The sequence below is a fragment of the Myotis lucifugus genome, unplaced genomic scaffold (genome assembly GCF_000147115.1).
Source record: "Myotis lucifugus unplaced genomic scaffold, Myoluc2.0 scaffold_540, whole genome shotgun sequence".
Taxonomy (NCBI): domain Eukaryota; kingdom Metazoa; phylum Chordata; class Mammalia; order Chiroptera; family Vespertilionidae; genus Myotis; species Myotis lucifugus.
This window is the reverse complement of record NW_005871588.1, coordinates 180,495-206,869: the sequence shown is the minus strand read 5'-3', so window position 1 is coordinate 206,869 and position 26,375 is coordinate 180,495. Positions and strand designations below refer to the sequence as shown.

Here is a 26,375-nt window from a genome sequence, read left to right as displayed (position 1 = left end):
TGCACAAGAAGCTACCTGGTTCAAATTCCTGGTTTTATTTCCATCTGTAACACCAGCAGAGGTCCGAAACAGACTGACATGGGTAAAGTTTAAACGTAACAAAGAAAGATTTGGACTATGTACACTGAGAAGGAGGGGTTTTCATATCGACCTTTTCCTATTTTGTAGTTTCTGACAGTAGAAACTTAACATCCCCCCAATTTAATGGAGAAGCACAGCTTTCATGATCAGTCGTTTGTCCTCAAATGTAAAGCAGGGCTTGGGCTGTGTGGTCATCCCGGCTCCTGGAGGCTAGTAATGTCAGGTCACAGGAGACGCTCCCACGCAGCCCGGAACAAACGCGATGGCTACCATGTCCGGTCGGAGGGCAGACGCGGCACAGCCCCCGTGGGAACCATGTCCTGCCTCCTCACCTCCAAGTAGAACATTATTCCTTTCATTAAAACTGACTAATTGGAAGTGAGCCAAACAGCTACAAAGGCAGAATGAAGAATAAAACTTTCACAGAAGAGGGACACTCCTTCAGCCCCGTTAAAGTGAACTGTGCCAAGTCCCTGCTCCTTCCAGGGAACTGAAGGCCAGTTATTGCTGCAAAGCCAGGGCCTCTCCCCCTGCCGATGCTCCACACGCAGAGGCTGCTGTCTGGCTTGAGGCCTGTGAGGAAGGTGTGGAGGTGGGGCAGGCTGGCACTCCCGTCACCCCTCAGCCCTGTGCGTTAGGAGCAGTGCTGCCACCTGGAAACCAGAGGCTCCCACGCCTGCAGAGTGGGCAGGGGGTGTTATCTGCCCCTTGGTGAGGAGAGGCCACAGAACTTTGCCAACCAGAACTGCAAAGGGCCACAGTCCAGATGGCCAGAGGATCAGCTTCTGAAATGGTGGGTTGGTGGGGTGGTGAGAAGGCCAAGGCAGGACCCAGCTTGTCAGGTGGGCCACGCTCTGAGACACGGGGTGGCTGCGGCTTGGGCAACAGCTGGACATGGGCTGATAAGGCCACAAATACTGCACCGCCTTCCGGTGTCCATACTTGAGGAGACCGTGGGCAGCGGGGACTGAGGACCAGCGGGCATATGGTGACGAGGACGGATTTTATCAGAAAGGAGCGGACACCGAGTACAGGCCTGCCCTGTGTACCGTGCCTGGCCCGCGCCAGGAGGGGAACTCTGGGGCCTGGTCAGTTCCTGAGAACGGGTGACAGGACAGGGCGGGGCCTGAGGGACACTCACGGTGCTGCATCTCCTGGGCTGCGAGGAGGCGGTGGACGACGGGCTTTATTGCACGTTTCATCCTCAGAGGCCTGGGCGTGGCCCTGCAGAAATCCCTGCCTGTCACTGCGAAGGTCGGAAGGAGCCCAGTGGTTGGTCCTCCGGGGCTGTCGGCTCGGTCACTGTGCGGGCAGAGGCCGGGTGAGGTAGCATGCCCGCAGGAGCTGGGTGGACTGGCTCACGCCCTGACCAGGGCCGGCTCCCCGACAACACTTGGGGGAAGCTGCGCACACCTCCCACGCGGGGGAGCTTCTTGGCAAACGTGCAGGTCCCAGAGAGGCTGGAACCTGCTTCTCAACTCCAAGGCGCTCAGCTCCTCGCCTGCCCTGGAACCAGGCCGCCAGGGGAGCAGGCCACACCCGGCCGGCAGGGCTGTGGCTCCGGCTGAGGCATCAAGCTGGAGGTAACGAGAGGACCTCAGAGGGCTGGAAATAAGGAGCAGTCTACATATCAGGCCTTGGTTTAAAGTCTTTTGAGCTCAGGAAATTGGAGGCAGAGAACCCACGAAGGCCGCGTGAGGAGCCCGCGGGGATGTCACTGTCCGTCCTTCTCCGAGGCAGCTCGCAGCGCATCAGATATAAATGGGGTGATAGCGTTTGTGGCTCATCTTCTTCCTGCAGGTCGGGCAAGTGTTGGCGTTCTTGAGGGAATCTCGGAGGCACTGGCTGCAGAAGACGTGGCCACACTCTGTAGAGACAATGACACGCCCATTCTGCACAATCTAGAAAACAAAAAGGAACACCTTCACGTGTGTCTGTCTTAGAGCAGCAGCTCCCAGGGAGTCCCACTGCCACCACCTGGGCAGTGATGGGCGAGGGAAGGGCAGGCACAGGGGGGGCAGGGCAATGGGCTGCAGAACTTTGGACGCCTGGCAGCCAGGCTCCCGGCAGCAGCCCAAGGGGAACTCGGGCACCAGAACCCACAGGCCTGGAAAGGTCAGGGTTGCTGTGTGGGCACAGGTGGGGCTGTGCGCAGGCTCAGGGGCCACAGTGAACACGGGGCCTTCTGCCTGGGCCAGGACAGGAAAACACAGACGGCCTCAGCTGCACAGGCGGCGCAGGAACACGGGGCCAGAGTGGAAGGCTGTAGGCCCACACACTGGCACATTCTCCCTGCACACACACGTATGACGAGCCATGTGCCAGTCCAGGCAGGACTGAAGGAGGCATCAAATCCCACCTAATGGGAGGGTCCTTGCTCCTCTCTCTCACTGAAGTGTGGAAGCCGAGCAGGAGGTCACAGCTGGTGTGCTTACCTCTGAGTATCCATCCATGCAGATCGGACAACTGACCGTGCCGGAGGGCCTAGAACACAGTGCCTCATGTCAGTGCCGAGCAAGCGCCGACATCGGACTCCTCGCGCCAGGGGACGTCCTGTGTGCAGCCTTTCCCTCCAAGAGCCTCCTCTGACCCTGCCTTAGCGAGGGCCCAGGGACTCACAGGAGGGCTGGCCACCCGAAGGGGTTAATGGGGCCACAAGAAAAGGGGAGAGGAGAAGGTGCAGACAGCCTGAGTCACCGTGTCCACCCCACACCCCCTCTGCCCCTTCACCCCCTGCCTGGGGCAGGGCCTGCACCTAGCACCCCAGCCTGCTGGTGCCTGGCCTCAATAGTGTTACCTGCAGGCAGCCGCCAGGCAGATGTTCAACAGCTCTGCCGGGCCACCGGCTCAGAGCCCTGGCTGAAGGCCCGGTGTTTCCAACAACACCCCCCACACTGGGAAACGGAGGGGGTGAGGGTCCCACTCCAGGGCCCAGAGGCTTCCTGGAGTGAGGGCCCGGCCCAAAGTTGGCAGCAGCAGCGAGCGGGTGGGCATGCAGGTACCTGAGCCCCGGCGATGTCTCTTCCCTGGCGTTCCTGGGAGTGTGCGTGGTCACATACACGTCCCTGTCCCTGCTCAGCTCCTCGTCATCGCTGCTCACCACACAGCTGTCAGCGTGGTCCTGGCGCTGCCTCCTAGTGTTCCTCCTGGGCCGCCTCCTTTCTAAGATGGGGCCCCGCACTCAGGAGGGGGGCCTCCCGCCCACCGCCCACCACCCACCTTCCGGCCAGGGATAGGCCAGTCTCAGACCCCAGAGACTCTGCTGCCACACCCAGGAGGTCCTGCCCAGCCCAAGGCGGCCACCCCCGTCTTGCCAGGAGAAGCCCATCCCTGCTATGATGGCAAGTGCCGAGCTGTGGGCCGGGCCCAGGCGAACAGCCAATCCGAACGCAGCATCATTGCGGATGCCCTCCCACTGGTGTCAGGTGTCCATCCAACCCAACGAAAAAGGTAACCACTCACCATCAACGATCTTTTAAAAAGGAGAGAAAAGAGAAAGACGCAATCAGTTTGACATAAAACATTCTGTGTCATCTGAATGCACAAATGATCACTTCCAAGCATTTATTTCAAATGCAAAATCCCCAGGGGACCAGCACCCCACCCTGGGGTCTGCCCCCCTGCAGCTGCCGCAGGAAATCTGAGGGAGCTGCTGGCCACGTGACCCAGGAAGTGACTTTACCCTGAGCGGTGTTGTGAGGACTAAGGGAGACAAGGCTACGGCCGCTGGGCACCAGGGACATGGAGCCCAGGACTAGCTCCACAGGCTCGCCAACGACAACTCTGACTCCACGTGGCCACTGCCAAGGACAGGGACAGTACGGATGAGGGTGTGCGGTGCCTAACACACTGTGAGAAGAATGGACTCCCAGACAAAAGCAAGCAGGCGAGGGGACTGATGCGCGTGCACACACCAAGGACCCACTGGACCCAGGGAAAGTGACCGAGACCTGGACGAGTCCCTGCCTGAGGCTCAGCCTGACATCCAGACTATTCTGCACCGACGGTTTCCAGCCCGCTCACAACCCTCAGGGTGACCAGCCACGAGTCTGCGGGACAGCAGCAGACCCACTCCCCCAGCGCCATGGGCTGGGCGACCTCCTTCGGGACAGCCCTGTGGCCTCTCCTCACGGACCCTGGCTGGCAGCTCCCACGCAGGGTTCCAGGCTGAGATGCTGGAGTTACTTCTGGAGACCTGCTCCTCCAGCCGTTTCACATGAAGCGCCTGCTCCCACAAATAAACCCTTTTCTGCTTTGAGACAACAGGAGTGGACTCGGGGTTCTAGCCTGACCCCTGACCGGCACAGCCATCCACCCCAGGAAGCAGCAGCATGAAGCCCACATGTGGGGCTACGGAAACCCTCCCCAGGAGGCTGCAGCGTGACGACCAAACTGGGAGATAGCCCTCACTGTGGGGCCACATTTCCTGGGACACAGGGTGGCTGGCAGAGGTACTGTCCACATGAGTCTAGAAGAGGCCACAGGAGGACCACCATCGGGGTGAGTGCATGGGGAGGGACAGGACGCCCCGGCTCCCGGCAGTGTGCGGGGAACTGGTCCCCACAGACCTGGCACACAGCAGGGCCTCCACACTTAGCGACCAGAGAGCCTCCCTCTCTGGGTGACGGACTGTCCCCGTCTTCAACAGGAAAACAGCTCAGAGAGGGGGCAGAAAAGGATGGCACCCCAGCCTGGCCTCGCGGCGCCACGCCCTCCTGCGCCCCTGCTACCTCCTAGCACTTCTTCCACCCAGCGGCTGCACCACACCCTTCCGGAACCCCGGAGGTGGGACTGCCCGCTCTGGGTGCCCTCCTCCGGGAGCACATGCTTGCAGGGCAGGGGACAGGTCGGGGAAGGGCACGGGCTTCAGACACGTGAGCTGGAGGAGCAAAGCGACGGGACAGGGACAGCAAAGCTCTGGAGCCTCTCCTCTGGCCGAGAGGCCTTTACAGAGCAAACACCACTTGCCCTGGCCGGGTAGCTCAGTTGGTTAGAGTGTCAAGGTTGAGGGTTCGATCCCCAGTCAGGGTACATACAAGAATCAGTCAATGAATTGATAAATAACTGGAACAAATAAGATGTTTCTCTCTCTCTAAAATCAATCAATAAAAAACCAAACAGCCCTAACTGGTTTGGCTTAGTGGTTAGGGCATCGGTTTGCGAACTGAAGGGTCCCAGGTTTTATCCCCAGTAGGGGCTGTACAGGAGGCAGCAGATCAATGATTCTCTCATCGATGTTTCTCTCTCTCCCTTCCTCTCTGAAATTAATGATAATTTAAAAAAAACACACAAAAAAACCCCAAAGTAGCTGTCATAATTTAAAAAACAACAAAAAAGATAAATACCAAATTTAAACAACAGCCATTCAGTCACCCGGCCTCAACAGCAGGCAGAACTAGGGGAGCTGGTCCAGACCAGCAGCCTGGCTTCTCTCCGAGCCACAGACTAGCCACAGGCCAGAGCGTTCAGGACGGAGACACCTGGTGCTCCCCCCCCCCCCCGCACACTGACCCAGGCGTCCCGAGCTTCTGAAGAACAGGCGAGCCTCAGAACACCTGTGAGGGCTGTCACCGTCACAGGCTCCTGGTGAGCGGAGGACAAGCCCTTCTCTTAGGAGACAAATACCCAGCATCCCAGGGGCCTCCTAGGGCTGAAGCAATATCCTGGGGTGAACGACAGGGCAGGGCAGCATGGCAGGACCACTGGGGTCCTCTGCACCAGCTGACCCCGGAAATACTAACGATGCTGCTCCCCAACCCAGAGCTCAGAGTCACCTGCTTTAGACGACCTGGTCCCACTAGAGAACACGGCCACACCCATCACCCAAGGCCACCAAAGGTGCCCACCCAGCAGTTGCACCCTCCCCCCCCCCCCCGCAGTGACAGACACGGAGCGATGACAGATGCTGTTCCTGTGGCAGCGCCAGGAGAACTGCAGAGCAGCCAGGCAACGCGCGCCTGTGCGCGACGGTGTCCCTGATGCCTGGCTGCTTCTTTCTTCACCAGGACTCAGGTTCACTCGCTCTCACTGTGTCCCTCGCGGCCTCTACTCCTAGACAGATAGATTGGGCTCTGCCCCTGTCCGCAGGAGCCGTGGGGAAGCAGATCCTCTCAATAGTCTCATAAACGAAAAGCCAGGTGGGGTACAGACAGTGCGACTCATCCGTGCCCAGGAAAAGACCACATGAAGATTCCGGGAAACCAAGCGGGCTTTCAATGAACCAGTCTCTTTCCAGCCTGGACCACGGCGGCCAGAGCAGACCTGGCCCAGCGCATGCTGGGGGAGCCAGGAGGAGAGCAGAGGAGGGAAGCACACGGGAGGGGTGTCAATAAGCACAGGCTAGTGTTCACCCATCTTCCCACTGAAAACAACAAACAAGATAGGACACATCTTAAAATAAAGAGCTATCAAGAAAAAGGTATTAGGTCCAAAGTAAAGGGAATATGATAATCTAGATGAGAAAAAACAACAACAAAAACAGCCCAGCAGGCTCCCGAGACCCTGCGGCGTCCTTGGGAAAGCCTCCCAGCGAAGCCAGGTCCGGCAGGAGCCGTGGCCAGTCAGTGCAGGGCCCACGCGGGCGGCGGCAGAGTCTCAGCCAATGGCCAAGGGCCGACAGGCAGGACGTCTCTGCGGACCAGTCATGTAAAGAATGAGTAATAAAAACAAAAGAGAGGGAATCCCCAGAGTTTGGAAGTTAAAAAATACAAATATGAAAAATACACTAAACTGAATGTAAGATACCAATAACAAAAACTGTAGGATACAGCTAAAGAAAATATCATCTTAAATGCATTTACTGGAAAAGAAACAATCAAAATTATTAGGTTAGAAAAACAGCAAAATAAACTAAAAAAAAATCAATGAATAAAAACAAACAAACTTACAAGAGAAAGGGTCCATAAAGCTAAAAGTTGGTTCTCTGAAAGATCTAATTAAGCTCTGGTGATACTAATCTAAAAAGACAGAAAACACAGCTAGTATCAGAAATGAAAAAGAGACATCTCTACAGATCCCACAGAAATAAGACATTACGAACAAAACGTATGCAAATAAAAGTGAAAATTTTAGATAAAATTGACAAATTCCTAAAAAATAATTACCCAAACTTATAACTTAGGGTTAGGTACTATCACTGTAGAGTTCTATCAAACATTCAGCAAACAAATAATTCCACTGGGCAAAGTCTTCTGGAGAAGAGACAAAAAAGGGGGGGCTAACTCACTTTATAGAGTTACCAATACTGTGATACCGGAACTCTATAAGCAATGTGTATAAAAGAAAAATTACAAACCAATCTTTTTTTTTTTTTAATAGATTTTATTGATTTTTTACAGAGAGGAAGGGAGAGAGATAGAGAGTTAGAAACATCGATGAGAGAGAAACATCCATCAGCTGCCTCCTGCACATCTCCCATTGGGGATGTGCCCGCAACCCAGGTACATGCCCTTGACAGGAATCGAACCTGGGACCCTTCAGTCCGCAGGCCGACGCTCTATCTACTGAGCCAAACCGGTTTCGGCACAAACCAATCTTAAAAATAGTTGCAAAAATAACAGTATAAAACATTAGCAAACTGAATCTAGCAATATTCAAAATGATAATTTCACGACAACAATGTTGAATCGGTTTAAGACTAGAAACCAATGTTAATTCTCAACTTCAATGTATGAAAGGGAGAAAAAATATCATTAGACGGAGTTGTTAAAATTAAAATGCAGCACTGAATCCCCAGATGAAACCTGCAGCCAAACAGGAAACCGATGAATATCTCCGATCTGATAATGGATATAAACAAACAAATAAATACCCAACAAGAGGTCTTATTAATGGTGAGACTTTGAAAGGATTCTTTCAGATTTGGAATGAGAAAAGAAGGTCACCATTTTCATTTAGATAAAAAATAAAACAGAACATTAAAACACCATTTTTTGCCGAGGCCAGTGTGGCTCAGTTGATTGGAGCATCGTTTTGTATATGGAAAGGTTGCTGGTTCGATTCCCAGTCAGGAAATGTAGGGAAGGCAACCAATTGATGTTATCTCGCCCTCCCCATCCCCCCTCAAATCAGTAAGCATAAAATTGGATGAGGATTAAAAACAAACAAACAGAAAAACTCCACACCATTTTCTTTTCTTTTTTAAAAATATGTTTGTACTGATTTCAGAGAGAGAGGGAGAGAGAAACATCAATGATGAGAGGGAATTACTGATTGACCTCCTGCACACCTCCCCTGGGCTCCAGCCCACATCAGGGACTGTGACCTGGTTCATGGGTCAACACCCAACCACTGATGGAGTCACACCAGTCAGACCCCACACCATTTCTTTCTTTCTTTTTTTAAATATATTTTTATTGTTTTCAGAGAGGGAGAGGTGGAGAGGTGGGGAGGTGAAGAGAGGGAGATAGAAACATCAATGATGAGAATCACTGATCGGCTGCCTCCCACACGCCCCCTACTGAGGATTGAGCCTGCAACCTGGGCATGTGCCCTTGACCAGAATCAAACCTGGGACCATTCAGTCCGCAGGCTGACGCTCTATCCACTGAACCCCAAACCATTTTCAATAGCAACTTAAAATGTTATGTACGTAGGAACAAGTGACTTCCCTGAAACATCTATGTTGGGATCATCACTGAGTTTCTTTAGCAGAAACCTAACCAGACTTGCAGGAACACCTCAGGGAACATTATAAAACTTTAATGAGAGGCATTAAAGACGCCATCTCGAACAACATACAAAAGCAATTTATGTGGATTATGGAACTAAATATGAAAGGTAAAACTTTTGAACACAGGAACATATTTTAGCAATAAGATTTTCTCGAACAAGCTGATAAATTCAACTGTGTTAAAATTAAAAACCTCTGTGTAAAAGCCAACGAGGAAAGGCAAGTCTCTGAGTAGAAGGTACAAAATATAACTAGAGGCCTGGTGCACGAAATTCATGCACTGGAATAGTGGTGGTGGTGGTGTGTGTGCATCCCTCAGCCTGGCCTGCGCCCTCTCACAGTCCAGGAGCCCTTGAGGGATGCTGTGGAGGCAGGAGAGGCTCCCACCACCACCGCTGTGTTCGCCAGCCTGTGGGCCTGGCTTCTGGCTGAGCAGCACTCCCCCTGTGGGAGTGCACTGACCACCAGGGGGCTGATCCTGCATTGAGCGTCTGCCCCCTAGTGGTCAATGCGTGTCTAAGTGACTGGTCATTCCGCCGTTCAGTTGATTTGCAAATTAGCCTTTTATTATATAGGACTAGAGGCCCGGTGCACAAAAATTTGTGCACTTGGGGGGGAGGTCCCTCAGCCCAGCCTGTGCCCTCTCGCAGTCTGGGACCCCTTGGGGGATGACCACCTGCTGGCTTAGGCCCGCTCCCTGGGGAATTGGGCCTAAGCTGGCAGTCAGACATCCCTCTGGCAGCCCGGGAGCCCTCGGGGGATGTCCACTTGCCAGTGGGGAGCAGGCCTAAGCTGCAGTCGGACATTCTTAGCGCTGCTGAGGAGGCAGGAGAGGCCCCCACCACCACCGCTGTACTGGCAGCCGTCAGCCTGGCTTGTGGCTGAGCAGAGCTCCCCCTGTGGGAGCGCACTGAGCACCAGGGGGCAGCTCCTGCATTGAGCATCTGCCCCCTGGTGGTCAGTGTGTGTCATAGTGACCAGTAATTCCCAGTTGTTCTGCTGTTAGGATCAATTTGCATATTACCTTTTTATTATATGAGTGCCTGGCCAGCCTGGGTGAGGGGCTGATGGCTGTTTACAGGCTGGCCACAGCCCCTTCAGGGTGGGGGTCCCACTGGGGTGCCTGGCCATCCTGGGCGAGGGGCTGAGGGCCGTTTGCAGGCTGGCCACAACCCCCAGCCACCCAAGCTCCCAGTGGAGGCTGGCTGGAAGCAGGTATCTGGGATTTATTTAGCTTCTATAATTGAAACTTTGTTGTCATGAGCGGAGGCCGCAGATCCTCCATCGCCTGGGCAATCAAGCCTCCTGCTTGCTCCAGCTCTGTGGCTGCCAGCCGCCATCTTGGTTGGGTTAATTTGCATATAGTCGCTCTGATTGGCTGGTGGGCATGGCTTAGGGTATAGCAAAGGTACAGCCAATTAGCATTTTTGTCTCTTATTAGTGTAGATCAGTGATGGTGAACCTTTTGAGCTGCGCGTGTCAGCATTTTGAAAAACCCTAACTTAACTCTGGTGCCGTGTCACGTATAGAAATTTTTTGATATTTGCAACCATAGTAAAGCAAAGATGTATATTTTTGATATTTATTTTATATATTTAAATGCCATTTAACAAAGAAAAATCAACCAACAAAATGAGCTCGCGTGTCACCTCTGACACGCGCGTCATAGTTTTGCCATCACTGGTGTAGATGGTAGGCTCCCTGTAACCAAAGAGGTGTCCTGGAGAGACAAGTCGCCCAGGATGCTGACCAGACCCCCATGCGCCTGACCATCCCAGGTCTCTTCCCTCAAGGGCCACAGAGTCCAGACCTGATGCCACAGGAAGGGGACACCAGCAGCATCCCAGGCTCCCCTGTCCCTGGAGTCACACACAACCAAGGCACCAGGTGGCAACTCCAGGCACCCAAATCCTCCAAGCCAGCTTCTCTGGGAACCAAGAAAGCATTCCTGCTCACCAGCCGGGAGGTATACACTGGTATTTGTGGGCACCACCCCAGGTGCCAGGCACTCAAGGCCAGCATCTCTTAGTCCTCACAACACCCTACTGCTCCAGACAACATGTTCCACTCTATGAACAAAGTGAACGAGGCTCAGTCACTCACTTGGGGTCACATAGCTGGTGCAGTGTAGAGACAGGGACTAAGGAGAGAGGGCCCCTCGGAGTTTGCCCCCAAGGGCTTTTGTGCCACTGAGAGGAGGTCAGGGGCACACGGGTTTTCCCTCCACACCCAACAAAGCCACAAGCAACTTCCCTGAGACATCTATGTTGGGACATCACTGAGTTTCTTCCGCATAAACCTAACCGGTGGCCAAGGCCTGTACACCTCGTGCTGCCAGGGCCCGACAACAGCGCAAGGCTTACCACTACAGAGTCGTTGTGTGTCAGGTCGACGACCACGGGCTCCATAGACTCACAGGTGAGGTCCACTATTTCATCTCCAGCTTCAAAACAAAGCATTTTAACAAACATTAGGAGGAAAGGAAAAGCATACACTCTCGCTTCGTTCATGACAACAGAGCTCGGGCTTCTAGCAACCCCCCGAAGTACAGCAGGCAAAGAGCGGGCTGACAGCCGAGGAACGCCCTTCTAGCACTTGGCTGAGTGGCAGCAGAGGGCTTCTACCAGCACCCCACCGGGGATGGGATGTCTGTGCTCACGCACCTCGTCCCCGTGGCCTCACACTGCCACCCGGCCAGACCTCTCTGCCCTCACCTGCTCCCTCACAGGGGAGAGGCAGTGACTGACAGGTAGGGACCAGGCATGGGCGGCTCAGGGCCTTTCTCTTTGGGATGCATGAGTCTGAAACCTCTGACCAGGAAATCAACCCTGCTCCCCTTCAGTGCTGGAGCTGACACTCTAACCACTGAGCAAACCGGCCAAGACCATCAGTAATGTTTTAATGGGCCCTGGAACCTCAACAGCCAAATGGGTCAGGTCTGGCCTGCAGCTTGCCTTTGAGCCCCAGGGCCCACTGCAGTGTCTACATGAACACACAGCAACACGGGAAAGAGCGGGTGCCCAGCGTCTCCTGGCACGTATGTCCGCATGAAGGGCAGAGCACACTCCAGTCCTATACGCTGAAAGACATACCCGTTTTCCTCTGTTATTAACTTTAGAAAGTATGAGGGTAGAATTTTTAAAAACAGCATTTGTTTAAATTTGGGGGAAGTGACTTGTAACATCTTTAGCATGTTCAAATTGTTTTATTTTCTTGTGTTAAAAGTTTCATGCCGAAACCGGTTTGGCTCATTGGATAGAGCGTCGGCCTGCGGACTAAAAGGTCCCAGGTTCGATTCCGGTCGGGGGCATGTACCTGGGTTGCGGGCATGTGCCCAGTGGGAGATGTGCAGGAGGCGGCTGATCGATGTTTCTCTCCCATCAATGTTTCTAACTATCTATCTCTCTCCCTTCCTCTCTGTAAAAAATCAATAAAATATATTTAAAAAAAAAAAAGTTTCAGAGGAATAAAAATCACACTGTATCAGAGATGTCCAATGTAATTTATACAAAATGACCTTGTTCTTTTTGAAATAGTCCAGGTACTAACTCACTATAATTCATAGAGCCATTCCTTCTCTTGTTGATGGACCCAATTTTGGACTCTTACAAATAAGGCGACCCTCCCAGGGCAGCTAGTGCTCAGCCCTGCACAGAGGTGCGACCACCTGCTCCCAGCTGCCCGGGAGACCCAAGGAGCAGCCCCTGCACCAGCCTCCCCTAACAGAGGGCAGGGTGCAGATCCCAGGGCGCCAGATTTGGGGCAGTGGACTGGGTGGACCAGGGCCTCAGGCTCCAGGCTCTTTGGGATTCACGGTTCTGAGTGACCTACTGCTCTGGAGGGCCCACAAAATGTATCTAAGACCAGCAGCTTCTCTTTAGAGTCAGTTTTCAGGCATCTATGATAATAAAAGCGTAATATGCTCATTAGACCAGACGTCCTTCCGGATGAAGCTGGGGCTGTGAGGGCCGAGGCAGAGGCGGCCGCCACGGCGGGCTGTAATCACAGTTACAACAACAGCCTTAGACTTGCAGAGTGCAGGGTCATGGTTTGCCACCTGCACTTCCCTGGGCAGGCAGCCTGACCACACGTCTGCCTTCTTGGACAATTTCCTGTCTTAATGAAAAAGAGGAGAGGAAAGCCGAGTTATTCACTAGGCCACGCACACTGGAGACAGGATTTTAAATAGTGAAGGTGGGCCCTAACCAGTTTGGCTCAGGGGGTTGAGCATCGGCCTGGGCCTGCGGACTGAAGGGTCCCAGGTTCGATTCCGGTCAAGGGAATGTACCTTGGTTGCAGGCACATCCCCAGTAGGGGGTGTGCAGGAGGCAGCTGATCGATGTTTCTATCCCTCTCCCTTCCTATCAATAAAAAAAAAAAAGCAAATAAATAAATAAATAAATAGTGAAGGTGGGCCACTCCCTGAAGGTTGACTGGCAGCCCAGCCAAGCTAGTAGCCATTGGTGACCCATGGAGGTCCTAGGGCACCCAAGGGCAGCTCGACTCCCTTCAGCAGCAAGTTGTAAGGCAGGTGAGTCTGAGACTGTGTGGTCCTAGAGCGACACTGCACTAAGCCCACCTGTACAGCATGGTCACCTGATTGGCTCATTCCAGCCACATGACAAGCTTGTGCAGCAGGTGCGCCATTCCCATTTCAGCGGAGGAAAGGGAGGCCCCGTGGCTGGGAGGTGGCAGTGCTGGCACCGACTGGCTGTGGCGGGGCGGCCACCCACACCCACGCGTGCAGCACCTGCCAACGCCCCATGGTCAGTGTCCCGGGAGCTTACCGCTTTCTACGAGCTCTATGGGTTCTGTCTCCAAGGCCATCACCGGGGTGGGGGCTGCTTCCCGAGCTCGCTTCTGGGCTTGTCTGGAATTTGCTGCCCCTCCTCGTCGCTTCCTCTAAAGGTGAGGGGGGAGGGGCAGGGAGAGACAGTCACATGAGCTCCTGACTGACGGGATTTCAGCAAGACAAATCAAAAAAGTCAACAAAAAGGAAGAGAAGGCAGGGAGGGAGCCGACCTGAGGTTGGGGTCCTTTCAAAACACTGAATGTTTAAATAGAAATCACTCAGAACAGAGAATGAATACAAATTCCTTAAGTAGAGCTCACTCCATCAAACCATCATCTGTCAAAATCACATGACAGCCCTAGCCGGTTTGGCTCAGTGGATAGAGTGTCAGCCTGTGGACTGAAGGGTCCCAGGTTCGATCACCAGTAGGGAGCGTGCAGGAGACAGCCGATCCATCATCCTCTCTCATCACTGGTGTTTCTATATCTCTCTCCCTCTTGCCCTCCCTTCCTCTCTGAAATCAATAAAAATATATTTAAAAATAAAATTAAAAATATAAAATACAATAAAAAGCACATGACACACAACTCAACTGAATCCTCTGGTCCAGGTGGGATTGGGCCAGGAACGCTTTTTTTGTTTTCGTCTTTATTAATTTCAGAGAGGGGGAGGGAGAGAAACTTCAACTGGTTGCCTCCCAAACAGGCCCCTGCCGGGGACTGAACCTACAACCTGGGTAATGCGCCCTGACCAGGCATCAAACCCATCACTGCTTGGTATACAGCAAGCATGTTCAATTCAAAGGATAACATGGGCCAAATAAACAAGGTTTGAGTTTATATGGGCCACAAAAAAAAAAAAAAGGTTTAATTTTCATGGCTTCCCCAGCAGCCTCCAGGTGACCGAGGACTCCTGCACCTTTACCCCATTCTCCTGCAGGTGGCCTTGCCTCTGCCTGTCTCGGAAAAGGACTAGATCTTTCTGAGTAGACACGGCTGCACAGACCCTCGTGCCCACTGCAGCCCATGTGGTTTCTGATCACCACTGAGTGAGTGAAGAGGCAGCCACAGCCCTGGCCTAAGTCCAGGTGCTGGACCTGACCACCCCGTCGTGGGCACTGTAGCAATATGTCCCCAATACCACCCCCCCAAACCTCCACAGCAATCCCCTTTCCTGGCTGCCCCCTCAGCCCCCTCCATGCCTTTAACCCGGCCTTGTCCCCAGCCTGGACTACCCATCCCTCCCTGCCTTCACCCGACCGATTCTTACAGCTTTCAGAGACCTACTCAAATGTCCCCTCCATCGCAGGGACATGCCTCCTGTGCCCAGCGTAACTGCCCAGGGACCTCCTGCAAGTACACTCCCCCGGGGCAGGGAGGACGCGCTGTTCGGTCAGGGCCCAGGAGAGAAACTGTAGAACGTATGCTAGGACTTTGCACCCTCGCCCTTCTCTGCCCTCCTGCCCCTCATCACAGCTCCCTCCTTCCTGTGGGCAGAGCCCAAAGGGTCCACAGCTCTCAGGTAAACATGACCACCTAGCTCTCTCCCATCCGGAGGACACTTAACTGCACACACTCTCCTACACGTTGCACTGCCGCCTGTCCAGATCCCTGAGCAGAGCGTGGGCTCAGAGGGGAGGTACCAGCTCAGGACTGTGCTTCCCAGTGTGGTCAGGAGGATGGGGGGAAGGGGGGGGGGCGGGCGGGGGGCGGGAGAGGCAGTGAATGGAAACGGAAACGTTTCTATTATTGTTCCCACTGGAGCAACCTCACCCTGCCCCACTCCCACCCCACCCCCACCCCCTCTGACCCTGCAAGGAAAGCGAGGCTGTTTCACATCTGGTCCACCTGATGGGAGTTCAGCATCTCACTAAATAGCTGTCTTGAGTTAGATCATTGGACCAACCCTCTCGGTAGGGAATAAGGGGGGGGGGGGTGCTGGGGAGGATGACCTTCAGGCAGCCTTCCCTGGAGTCAAGGGGCTCCTGGTGACACCAAAGCAGAGCTGCTGCTGCACCCGAGAATAGCTCACAGCAGTTATGACGACGCACCCACTTTGGTTGCCGAGTAAGAGAGCTCTAAGGATTCTTACCACCACGCTCACATTGGACCCAGAACGACACAGGGAAAGAACTGAAGGGAAGGTGGAAACTGGGCTGTGAAAGGTTACATAAGCCAGAGCCTAACATTCTAGGACGGACAGCTGCCCTGCAGGCACGGACTTCCCAACCCTCAGCCTCCCTTCAGAAGGCCACGCAGACCCTGGCCGACTAGACAGCATGTCGCTCTCACTCCCAAAGGTCCTGACCTGGGCTCCTCAGAAGCACCTCGCTGTGCCATCGGAACAAGTTCCGAGCTGGGAGAACTCACCGTGCTCATGGTGCTGCCCGGCTGCACCCGCAGAGACGGCAGTGACTGAGCCAAGGCCTGCAGGGACGTCCAGCGTTCTCAGCCACTCATGCCCGCCGCTCACTCATCCTCTGGCTGCCACGGCATTCGAGGCCACAGATGTCCTCCAAGTCCTGAAGAGCAAACGCATCAAGCTGATCAACACTGCCACCTCCACGGTGCCACCGGTCACAGGTCCTTTCTGTCGGCGGGGCCTTTGCTGAACACTCTGCAACGTCAACGTGCCCTTCAGCCCACGTCCCTCTCAGGAAACGAGCTCCTGTGGATGCAGGACCACGGACCCCAGGGCCTGTCACCCTGCCCTCGTCCTGGTGCTGAGCCCCGGGAAAGCTGCTGGGAAAAGAGGAGAATCCACCGCCTCACGTGGCCTCACCAACCCTTTCGCAATGGGAAGGACAGAGGTTCCCAGGCTGCAGCCGAGCCCAGGGCCCCTTGCTCTTCCCGCAACGTCACTGCCTGCGTCCTCTGGAGGAGACGAGAGCCACCCCCCGACTCGCCCTGTGGCCAAGGGAGAGTGAAGGACCAAGAGTGTGAATGGGTAGCCCAGGAGGAGGTTCCAGGAAGGGCAGAGAAAGAAGGTGCAGAGGCTGCCGGAGAAGGAGGGGCCCTGGGTTTCACTGGGAGGTGGCAGCTAACCACAGCCCAGTCAGCGTCAGGGAGGCAGTGGCTAAAGGAGCAGCCGGAAAGCAAAACCCTGGAGCCTGGAGTGAAAGCAAGGAGGCAGCTCTGGTCACCTGTCCCTGGTGACTGTGGGCTGGAGCCGGCACAGGCTCACCTGAGGCCGTGTCACACCAGGCTCTGGTCAGCAGGTCTGGGATGAGCTCCCAACAGTGCTGCCGGCGCTGCTCCAGCGGCCACCTCCCAACTGACCTCCCGCCGCAGTGCCCTCCCCCACGCTAAAGCACACACTGACCACAACGACCTTTGCCTGGTCCGTCAAGTCCTCACTCCTAAGCGTGGCCTGTGGAGAAAGGCCGGCCTTGCAGCCAGGCGCCTCCACGCCCTCCCTGTGGCCATGGTGAGGCACTGACCTCTGCGCCCCGTTTCCTCACCCACAAGGCAGGACAGCCCCCCTCCACGCTGTGTGGGGACCACAGGGCCAGTGCAGAGCATGGGCAGCGGGGTGCACGCTTTAAAGGCTGTGAGCTGACCCCGCCGCCGCCTTCCCCAGCAACCCCACTGCACAGCTCCCCTTTCCTCGAGCCCTTAGGGGTGCTGTGTAGCCGATGGGCTGCAGTCCCACCTCGCTCACTGGCCACTAGGGCTCCTGCCCTCATGCAGCAACCAACCCAGCCACCAGCTCCAGTGCTCTCGCTGTGGCACACGCTCCGCGAGACGCAGAACAAGGAGGCCGAGGTCTGTCCCTGCGCAGCTGGCCTTTCTCTCGCACCCGGTGGCTGCGCCCTGCATGCCTGCACCCAGCACCTCATTACCCGTCTGCCCCCATGGGGTTTGGAAGGACAGCTCTTCACTGTGTCTCTCTGTAGACTTGCTGGCAGGCCTCAGGTGGGGGCACACCCTGGGCCACATGTGCTCTCCCCGAGAATGGCACAAGTTCTTCCCAAAGCAGCACCTCACCTGGTGAGCCCCCACCTTAGCCTGGTCTGCAGGGACAGGGGAGGCGCCCCAACAGCTCCAAAAGACTCACAAGACCTGCCCCAATTCCCCGAGCCCAACATTTATGTTCCTGAGCAAGAAGTGTCTTGCATCTGGAGGTACACCCACAACGGAGCTTTCTTTGGGGAAAAGCCATCTACAACAGTGGTGAGTCTCAGAATTGAGAAGATGGCTTTAATTTGAGGCTTTCCATGTGGTTGTTACAGGTGTCTTGTGCTGTGCCAGAGCTGCCCCCATTGTGTGGCCTGCACACCCCCTTGCCCTCTGAAACCAGCCTCCTGCATCCCGGCAACCCCAATGAGACTGCTTTCCAGGAGCTTCCTCACTCTCCATCTTCTCGCCCTTCCACACCCTCCCAGGACCAAGGTCCCAAGGTCAGGCATTCCACCCCAAACCTGTTCTTCTTTTGAGGATAGCAAGGGCCAGTGGCCAGAGGACAGAGGAAGCTGGGAAGATGGCCTTGGGAAACCTACCCAGGGGCTGGGTCGCACCGGGTGTAGGGGAAGCAGGGCCTCCCCAGCAGACCAGGTGGGAATGGGGAAGGCGCGGGTGGGTGGGCAGAGGCTAACTCCCCGCACCGTGCCACAGGCGCCAAGCCACCCTGACTCTATGTGGCTCCCTGCGCACTCACTCTCCTGAGGGAGCTGGTGTGCAGACACAAGGGGCCCTCATCGTGCTGACTGAGAGGCCAGGGTCGTGGGAAAGGCAGCCTTCACCAACTACAAAGGCTCCTGGGTCGCGCAGGTGAGAGGCCATCGGAATAACGAAACTACCGTGTGCAAGGCACCGCACTCTGCACACACGTCTCATGTCATCCCTTATCACCGAGGAGGCGGCTCCGAGGTCACCATTTCACACACAAGGAAGCTGAGGATGATCAGGGGAAGGAACTTGCCCAAGGCCCACAGCCAGGACACGAGAACCTGATTTAAAACAGGGCGTCCTGACACCAGAACCCACTCAAATAGAGCCCATGGCAGAATCAGCTGTATCCACGAACCTGACCCAGGGGAGGGCAACAAGACACAGGTGCTGAGGGCAGGCAGTTCCCAAGGCTGCGGAAAGGCTCAGGGGAGAACCGGGTGCAGGTAGAGATCACAGCATGTGTGAAATCTGGGGAGTCAGGTAGAGAAAAGAGAATATAAAGAGAATAAGAAGTTAGAAACGAAGCCTGGACCCTGGAGATCCCAGCAGGAGGAAGCAGGAGAAAGGGCTGGTACAAGGGCTAGAATGAGGCCAGAGCGGCCCCAGGGAGCGGATCGCTGTGCCCTATGCAGGTCCAGGCCCAAGCCAGGCTGCCTGGAGGAAGTGACTCACAAGATCAGGCCCCAGATGAAGGGGTTACTCCAGAAACAAAGCAGGTCGAGGGGCACACAGAGCACAGAAGATGCCCCAGACAAGGACTGCCCTGTGCGGTGGGTCAGAGAACCCAGGACGGAAGGTAACACGGGCTCACCTCCTAAGCCACAGGTCAAGGGGGGCAATCAAGGGCTTTAGACAGAGGCCACATTCAGAGATCCTGTCACCTGTGCTCCGAGGGCCGATGGAGACTGAACAAGTCAGACCCCAGACCAGTAAGGAGACTCAGAGCAACCCAGGCAGGACAAAACTGTGGGCTGTGAGGGGGTGGCAGTGAGTGAAGGAACAGAGGTGACTGACTGGATGGTGGTGGTGTGTGTGTGTGTGTGTGGGGGGGGGTGTTGTTTGAGGCTGATGTTTTCTGTGTTCTTACCGATTTAAAAAACATGTTTTTCTTTATTTCAGAGAGAAAGGGAGAGGGAGAGAGAAACATCGATGATGAAAGAGAATCGACTGGCTGCCTCCTGCACACCCCACCTTGGGGATCGAGCCCGCAATCCAGGCCTGTGCCCTGACCGGGAATCGAGCCGTGACCTCCGGTTCATAGGTCCAATGTTCAATCACTGAGTCATGCCAGCTGGGCTGTTCTTACCGATTTAATGGTCCACTCAACCATCCGGTTATTGTGAGGTGACACTGCGCAGTGACACTGGCACTCAGGGATGTGCATGCGGACACGAGGACATGATTACATCACGGTAGCGGCAGACTGGGGCAGGCAGGAAGCAGGAAGCGTTGCGACTGGAACCGAATTGTTGTTGCATCTTACACCACTGTTTTCCAGTGCCCCCGACCCACGAGGGCACGTGAGCCCTCACACCATGCCAGGGTAGCCCCCGAAAACCCGGGGCTAACTCCCCGCACCGTGCCACAGGTGCCAAGCAATCCTGACTCTTGGCGGCTCCCTGGGCACTCACTCTCCTGAGGGCGCCGGTGTGCAGACACAAGGGGCCCTCATCGTGTTGACTTAGAAGGCGGCTGAGCAGTCCCCGTGCATTTGGATGAGGTGGCTGGGCAGCCTCCTGATGCGGTGTGGTGCGGTGATAGCAGGGAAAATGCCTAGGCACTAACTAGATCAGTGGTCGCCAACCGGTGGTCCGTGAGGTCTGAAAGGTTGGCGACCGCTGGACTAGATCACATCTCCCCTTTTAAGCCATAAACACAGAATCATTCCCATGTTATTTTAAGCACTTCCAAAAATGGAATTTCAAAAGTAGGATTACAGAACGCGTGTTACAAAGCAACAATATTTTGCCTTGGCTGCATGGCTCAGCTGGTTTGAGTGTTGTCCCTACACCCGAAGGTCATGGGTTTGATCCCTGGTTGGGGCATGTAGGGGAGGCAACTGACCATGTTTCTCTCTCTCCCTTCCTTTCTACAAATCAATTTAAAAAATATTTTCTTCCATGAGGATTGAAAAAAAAAAAAAAGCAAGAATCCTTTAAAGACTGTTCCGTGTATGGACCAGTGCCCGGCACGACCTGCCCTCCCTGCCCTCCCTGCCCTCCCTGGTATTCACTGGGCACGAGCATTACAAGCTGCAATGACGTTCATCTCAAAGCTTCTGAAATGGAACTTTATGACATGCTCACATCACAACCAGGCCTTGGCACTAAGAGAAACAGGAACCTCTGGAGTGTTACACAAAGAAGGCGCGTGGCAAACAGCCAGCACCGTGCAGCCGGCACTCTGCGCCGTGGAGCCTTGCACACATACATACTTGACCTCCGTGCCTCAGCTTCGCCACCTTTCACGTGGGAAACGCCCCTTCCCCTGCAGCTGTCCTATGGGACAGAAGTGCCCAGTATGGCTCTGAGCACCCGGAGGCTCCATCAGCTGATTCACTCAACGACTATGCACAGGGTCAGCCTGCTCCAGAAAGAGGGGTGAACGCAGCAGACAGGAAGCAATATTCTAAGGGGAAAAACCATCAGTATTAGGTAAAGACTGCGTATTGTGCCAGAAGGGCCAGAAGTCGTGGCTCTTTTGACAAGTGTAAGAGCAAAGCGAGCTTTCAACCCCAGGAAGAACTGGGACAAGTGTTGCCGGCTCTTCTCCCAGGCACTTATTCCTAAAGGAGGCCCAGCAGCCTCACCCTCTGCCCTCCCCTCAGGGACCAAACGGACGTGGCAAAACCAGGAAGCAGCAGACAGTGCTTGGACAGACAGTAAGCGGGTCCTTCGTAGGTTTGCCTGATGACCTCGAGGAAGTCCCAGAGGCAGGGGCCTCATCCCGCGCAGTGCCTGCACACAGGGAGTCCTCCTTCCCCCGCGCAGGACCATCAAGGACTGCCTTCTCTTCACTAGAGGACAGAGATGCTCGACTTCTGTGATGCAGGCCTCGAGAAAGAGAATGGGCTTTAGCTTATGAAAAACCTATGAAAAAAGTTAGTACCAACGAAAAGATTCTTCAGCCTTAAACAGAAATTCCTGATACATGCTGAAGACATTACACTCAGTGAAGTAACACACAAAAGGACAAATACTGCATAATTCCTCTTATGTGAGGTACTGAGAGAGCCATCAATCCAAAGACAGAAAGCAGAATGGGCCTGGCTGGTGTGGCTCAGTGTTTGAGTGTGACCTATGAACCAGGAGATCACGGTTCCATTCCTGGTCAAAGCACATGCCTGGGGGGGTGGGGGGCGTGCAGGAGGCAGCCGAACAATGATTCTCTCTCACCATTAATGCTGCTATCTCTCTCTCTCCCTCTTCCTTCCTCTCTGAAATCAATAATAATAAAAAATACACACACACGCACATTTTCTTAAAGAAAGAATGGTGAGAGAAACCAAGATGGCGGCATAGGTAAACACCGGAAATTGCTGCCTCGCACAACCACTTCAAAAATACAACTAAAAGACAAAACGGACATCATCCAGAACCACAGGAAGGCTGGCTGAGTGGAAATTCTACAACTAGAAGGAAAGAGAAAAGCACACTGAGACTCAGAGGAGGTGCAGAAGTAAAGTGCAGAGGTATGGAGGCCCACGTGGAAAGGGCTGGCAACTGAGGACACAGTTGTCTTTTTCAATCGGGAGGGAGTCTCAAGCTCCCGACTGCTCTGAACTCCAGTTCCTGGCGAGTCTCTGGGGACCCAGACTCATACGGGGAGAAACTGGACTGTCTGGCATCGGTCGGAACTCAAGGGCGGCTTTCTCTCAGAGGTGCTTGAAGTGATTACCGGGACACTGAGACGCACTCGGGGCCTCTTAGGGCAGGGCTGAGGATCAGCCATAGCTGCTTGCTCCGCCCTGTTGATTCCCTGAGACCCCGCCCCACCCAAGCTGTGGCAGAGGCTTTTGCATATGAAAGGCCTGGCCCTTTGCAATCTGAAAATTATCTAACTAACTGCAGCTGGGTCAGAGAGACCCAGAACTTCCAAAAGAAGGCCCAAGGCCCCACAGCAGCTTGCACTGCTTCACAGCTGGGCCTCATCTGGGCACCTCCAAACCCCAAACAAAGAAGAGGAATCTGCAGATCTCTCCATAGCTCCTGCTGGGTAGCCTCAGGCAGAGGCTAAATTAGCACCTCCTTAGATCCAAGAGCCAGTGTACCCAGTGGTCAGAGTGGAACCATCCAGATTACAACTCCTCCGATCCATAAGGGACACACTCAGGGGGCAGACTCAGGGAGCACCAAAGCCCCACTGAAGCAAGTCTTGCCCCATAAGGGTGTCTCCAGCACAGAAGTTCTCCCATTGCAGACACAGCTAATTCTCATAGCCAATTGGCCTGGAGGTCAATTCCTCCCAGTGATACCTACAACAATCAAGGCTTAACTACAACAAGACTGTGCACAAAGCCCACAAAGGGGTGCACCAAGAGTGTCTACCTCAGGTAATTGGGGAGGCTGAGCCACTGGGCCCTATAGGACACCTAGCACAGAAAGCCACTCTATCAACACAGGGAAGCATAAGAAATGCGGAGACAAAGAAACAGGACACAAATGGCAGAAATGGAGGAAAGCAAACTACTGGATATAGAGTTCAAAACCACACTTAAAAGGTTTTTCAAGAATTTTCTAGAAACCGCCGATAAATTTAGTGAGACCCTCAAGAAATCTAGTGAGACCCTCGAGGTTATGAAAAAGGACCAACTAGAAATTAAGCATACACTGACTGAAATAAAGAATATTATACAGAGTTCCAACAGCAGACTAGAGGATCCCAAGAATCAAGTCAAAGATTTGAAATACGAAGAAGCAAAAAACACCCAACCGGAAAAACAAAAAAAAAGAATCCAAAAATATGAAGATAGTGTAAGGAGCCTCTAGGACAACTTCAAACGTACCAATCCGAATTATGGGGGTGCCAGAAGAAGAGAAAGAGCAAGATATTGAAAACCTATTTGAAGAAATAATGGCAGAAAACTTCCCCTACCTGGTGAAAGAAATAGACTTACAAGTCCAGGAAGCGCAGAGAAGCCCAAACAAAAGGAATCCAAAGAGGACCACACCAAGACACATCATAATTAAAATGCCAAGAGCAGAAGACAAAGAGAGAATCTTAAAAGCAGCAAGAGAAAGACAGTCAGTTACCTACAAGGGAATACCCATATGACTGTCAGCTGATTTCTCAACAGAAACTATGCAGGCCAGAAGGGAGTGGCAAGAAATATTCAAAGTGACGAATACCAAGAACCTACAACCAAAATTACTTTACCCAGCAAAGCTATCATTCAGAATTGAAGGTCAGATAAAGAGCTTCACAGATAAGAAAAAGCTAAAGGAGTTCATTACCACCAAACCAGTATTATATGAAATGCTGAAAGGTATCCTTTAAGAAGAGGAAGAAGAAAAAGGTAAAGATACAAATTATGAACAACAAATACACATCTATCAACAAGTGAATCTAAAAATCAAGTGAATAAATAATCTGATGAACAGAATAAACTGGTGAATATAATAGAATCAGGGACATAGAAAGGGAGTGGACTGACTATTCTGGGGGGGGGGGAAGGGGTGTTGGGGGTGCGGGAAGAGACTGGACAAAAATCGTACACCTATGGATGAGGACGGGGGGAGGGTAAGGGCAGAGGGTTAGTTGGGAAAAAAGAGGAACAACTGGGTTAGTTGGGAAAAAAGAGGAACAACTGTAATAATCTGAGAAAGAAAGAAAGAAAGAAAGAAAGAAAGAAAGAAAGAAAGAAAGGTGACAGCCAGGGGCTGGGGGTTATGTTTGGTGAGTACGGAGCTGGGTCTGGGAAGGATAAAACAAGTCCTAGAGATAAATGGTGGTGAGGGTTTCACAACAACGTGAATGTACTTAATGCCACTGAACACCTAAAAGTGCTTCAAATGGTCTGCTTCATGTTGTGTATATTTTTACCAAAACAAAACTAAAAATAACTTCACCTAATGTTCCTTTTCTAGGCATTTTAAATAGGTTTAGTCAAGGATTCAGAAATGCTCTGCAGTGGGCACAGCTCTGGAAACATCTGAAGGTGTTGCCTGGAGTGGGATCGTCGGCCTCCCGTGTCCCTGAGAGCCCAGGACTCACACACAGACACAGCCCAGCAACCGGGCTCCTCCTCTTCTCAAAGCAGCCGCCTGTACAAGTGTCTCTACAGCTTCCCAGGCAGGATTACGGAGAAGCCCCTCCCATGCCAGGCTGACCCTTTGGTCAACGAACCCTGCAGTCCCGCCTGACGCGGTTGTAGCAGTGACTGGTTTGGAGGATCTTCAACAAGTGGGAGCGATGGTAAAAGCCGGCAGGTGAGAAGCAGACCACCTGGTCCCACAACTACTTCTCTGTAGAGGGTTTCTCTGGGTCACCACAGAAGCCAAGCGGGGTGGCTTCTCCACCTCTCTGACCCCAACTTTTCGTGTTCTTTCAGCCATGGTGGCCTGGCATCTGGGGGGCTGGTGACACAAATAAGGCAATTCCTGGGGGCCAGGAGTAAGGGTGATATCATGGAACCTAAGGGGCAAATCACCCTCAGGTGCTGAGCCACTACCTCCCCCTCTTTCCCGGGTCAAGACCACTTTTGCCATAAAACCCCAAGAAGGGAGGCAGGCGTACCGGGCCTGTATGGATGGCATCTGAGTTCCGGCCTGTCAGAGATGAGAAAGCCAGCCGGGAAGCTTGCTGCTTCTACTGAATCCTGGACCTGGATGGGTGGTGTGTGTGGAAGGAATCTAGGCCCAGGCCCTGGAGGTGGGTGGGGTGGGGGTGAAGGCTGGGCCACAGGCTCACAAATTAGATTCAGCTGAGCAGTGCAGCTCAGGGGGAACCCCTCATTTGCATACGGTGGCGGCGGGGCTGGTCTTTCCCTTCTCTCCCCAGGCAGGTGCAGTGAGCTGGCTAACGACCAGATGCAAGCTCTGTAAGGCTGGCCAAGCCCAGGCCAGAGGCACTCATCTTGGTGGTGGGATCCCACATCTGGGCCAGTAAGCAACAGCAGATGAAGGCACAGATGCGGTCACATCTCAATCATGTTCTATAGGAGACACCTTATCCTCCAGATTCCTAACTTGGGGACCGTGCAAGATGCAGACAATGGAACAACGCAGGACACACCAAGCCATTTTCATCCAGCACACAAGCCAATCACCGGTGCACGAGATGGACTTGCTCACAGAAGAGCCAGTGAGGAGCTGCCCTGGTCCAGCTACTCTTCTCTCTCTCTCTGGTCCTGAGGCCGCTAGTCTTGCCCACCTCTGTCCCATGCTTAGCACAGTGACTTTTCTGAGACAAACAACCCTGTTACTTCCTGCAGACAACTCAGTTTAGTGGCTTCCCATTTGGCCGTAAGGTAAATTCTGAATTCCTCAACAGGTGAGCACACAAAGATCTCCTGTGACCCCTCTACCCCCGCCCCAGTCCCAGCTCTCCAACAGTCTAGCCCAGCGGTTCTCAACCTGTGGGTCGCGACCCCTTTGGTGGTCCAACGACCCTTTCACAGGGGTCGCCTAAGACCATCCTGCACATCAGATATTTACGTTACGGTTCATAACAGTAACAACATTACAGTTACGAAGTAGCCACGAAAATAATTTTATGGTTGGGTCACAACATGAGGAACTGTATTTAAAGGGCCAGAAGGTTTAGAACCACTGGGTCTCTATTGCAATCTCAGGCAGTTCCTCTCCTCCCCTCCACCCTCGCTGCTCGCCGTGCCAGGCTTCTCCTGTTCACCGCTACACCCCAAGCAGAAAGCGCGGCGCACGGCAGACCCCAACCACGCGCTGACTTAGAATATTAAGGAATGCGATCCCTAAAGGGGCGAAAAGAAATCTTCCAACCAGAGCTGGGAGCTCAAGTCCAGGCCATGTAAAAAGACGGCAATGCATCTTCCCACTGAAATGTTCCCGTCTCACATGAAACCCATAGACAAACGGGAGCCCATGTGTCCCCGCACCCATTAAGAAAAATGAGAATATGCCCCTCACTGTCCGCCTTTCATCACCAGCCGGCCCCACACCCCTGCTTCCGGACCGCGAAGGCC

General features: G+C 53.7%; 2 protein-coding genes across 10 annotated transcripts in view; both read right to left on the bottom strand.

The window, feature by feature from the left end:
* The window catches only part of FAM193A (family with sequence similarity 193 member A), a 121,120-nt gene extending 119,761 nt beyond the window's left edge, over positions 1 to 1,359 (bottom strand). The window contains exon 1 of the mRNA XM_023745395.1: positions 1,223 to 1,359. The gene's annotated coding sequence lies outside the window, so the exon portion shown is untranslated. The remainder of the gene's footprint in view (positions 1 to 1,222) is intronic.
* On the bottom strand, positions 13 to 19,657 carry RNF4 (ring finger protein 4). Of its 9 annotated transcripts, none has more exons than XM_023745403.1 (7): positions 19,521 to 19,657; positions 15,914 to 16,065; positions 13,540 to 13,654; positions 11,116 to 11,195; positions 3,544 to 3,553; positions 3,084 to 3,243; positions 13 to 1,948 (listed from the first exon to the last, which is right to left on the bottom strand). In XM_023745403.1, the coding sequence occupies exons 2-7, from the start codon at positions 15,920 to 15,922 to the stop codon at positions 1,705 to 1,707; spliced, it is 618 nt and encodes a 205-aa protein (XP_023601171.1). In that variant the 5' UTR covers positions 15,923 to 16,065; positions 19,521 to 19,657; the 3' UTR covers positions 13 to 1,704. The 9 variants fall into 9 exon arrangements, with proteins under 9 accessions (XP_023601171.1, XP_023601173.1, XP_023601172.1 ...); XM_023745405.1 differs by lacking the exon at positions 19,521 to 19,657 and adding an exon at positions 2,517 to 2,565 and having other exon boundaries at positions 15,914 to 16,788; XM_023745404.1 differs by lacking the exon at positions 19,521 to 19,657 and adding an exon at positions 2,517 to 2,565 and having other exon boundaries at positions 13 to 1,982; positions 15,914 to 16,747.
* Between the last annotated feature and the right edge of the window lie 6,718 nt (positions 19,658 to 26,375).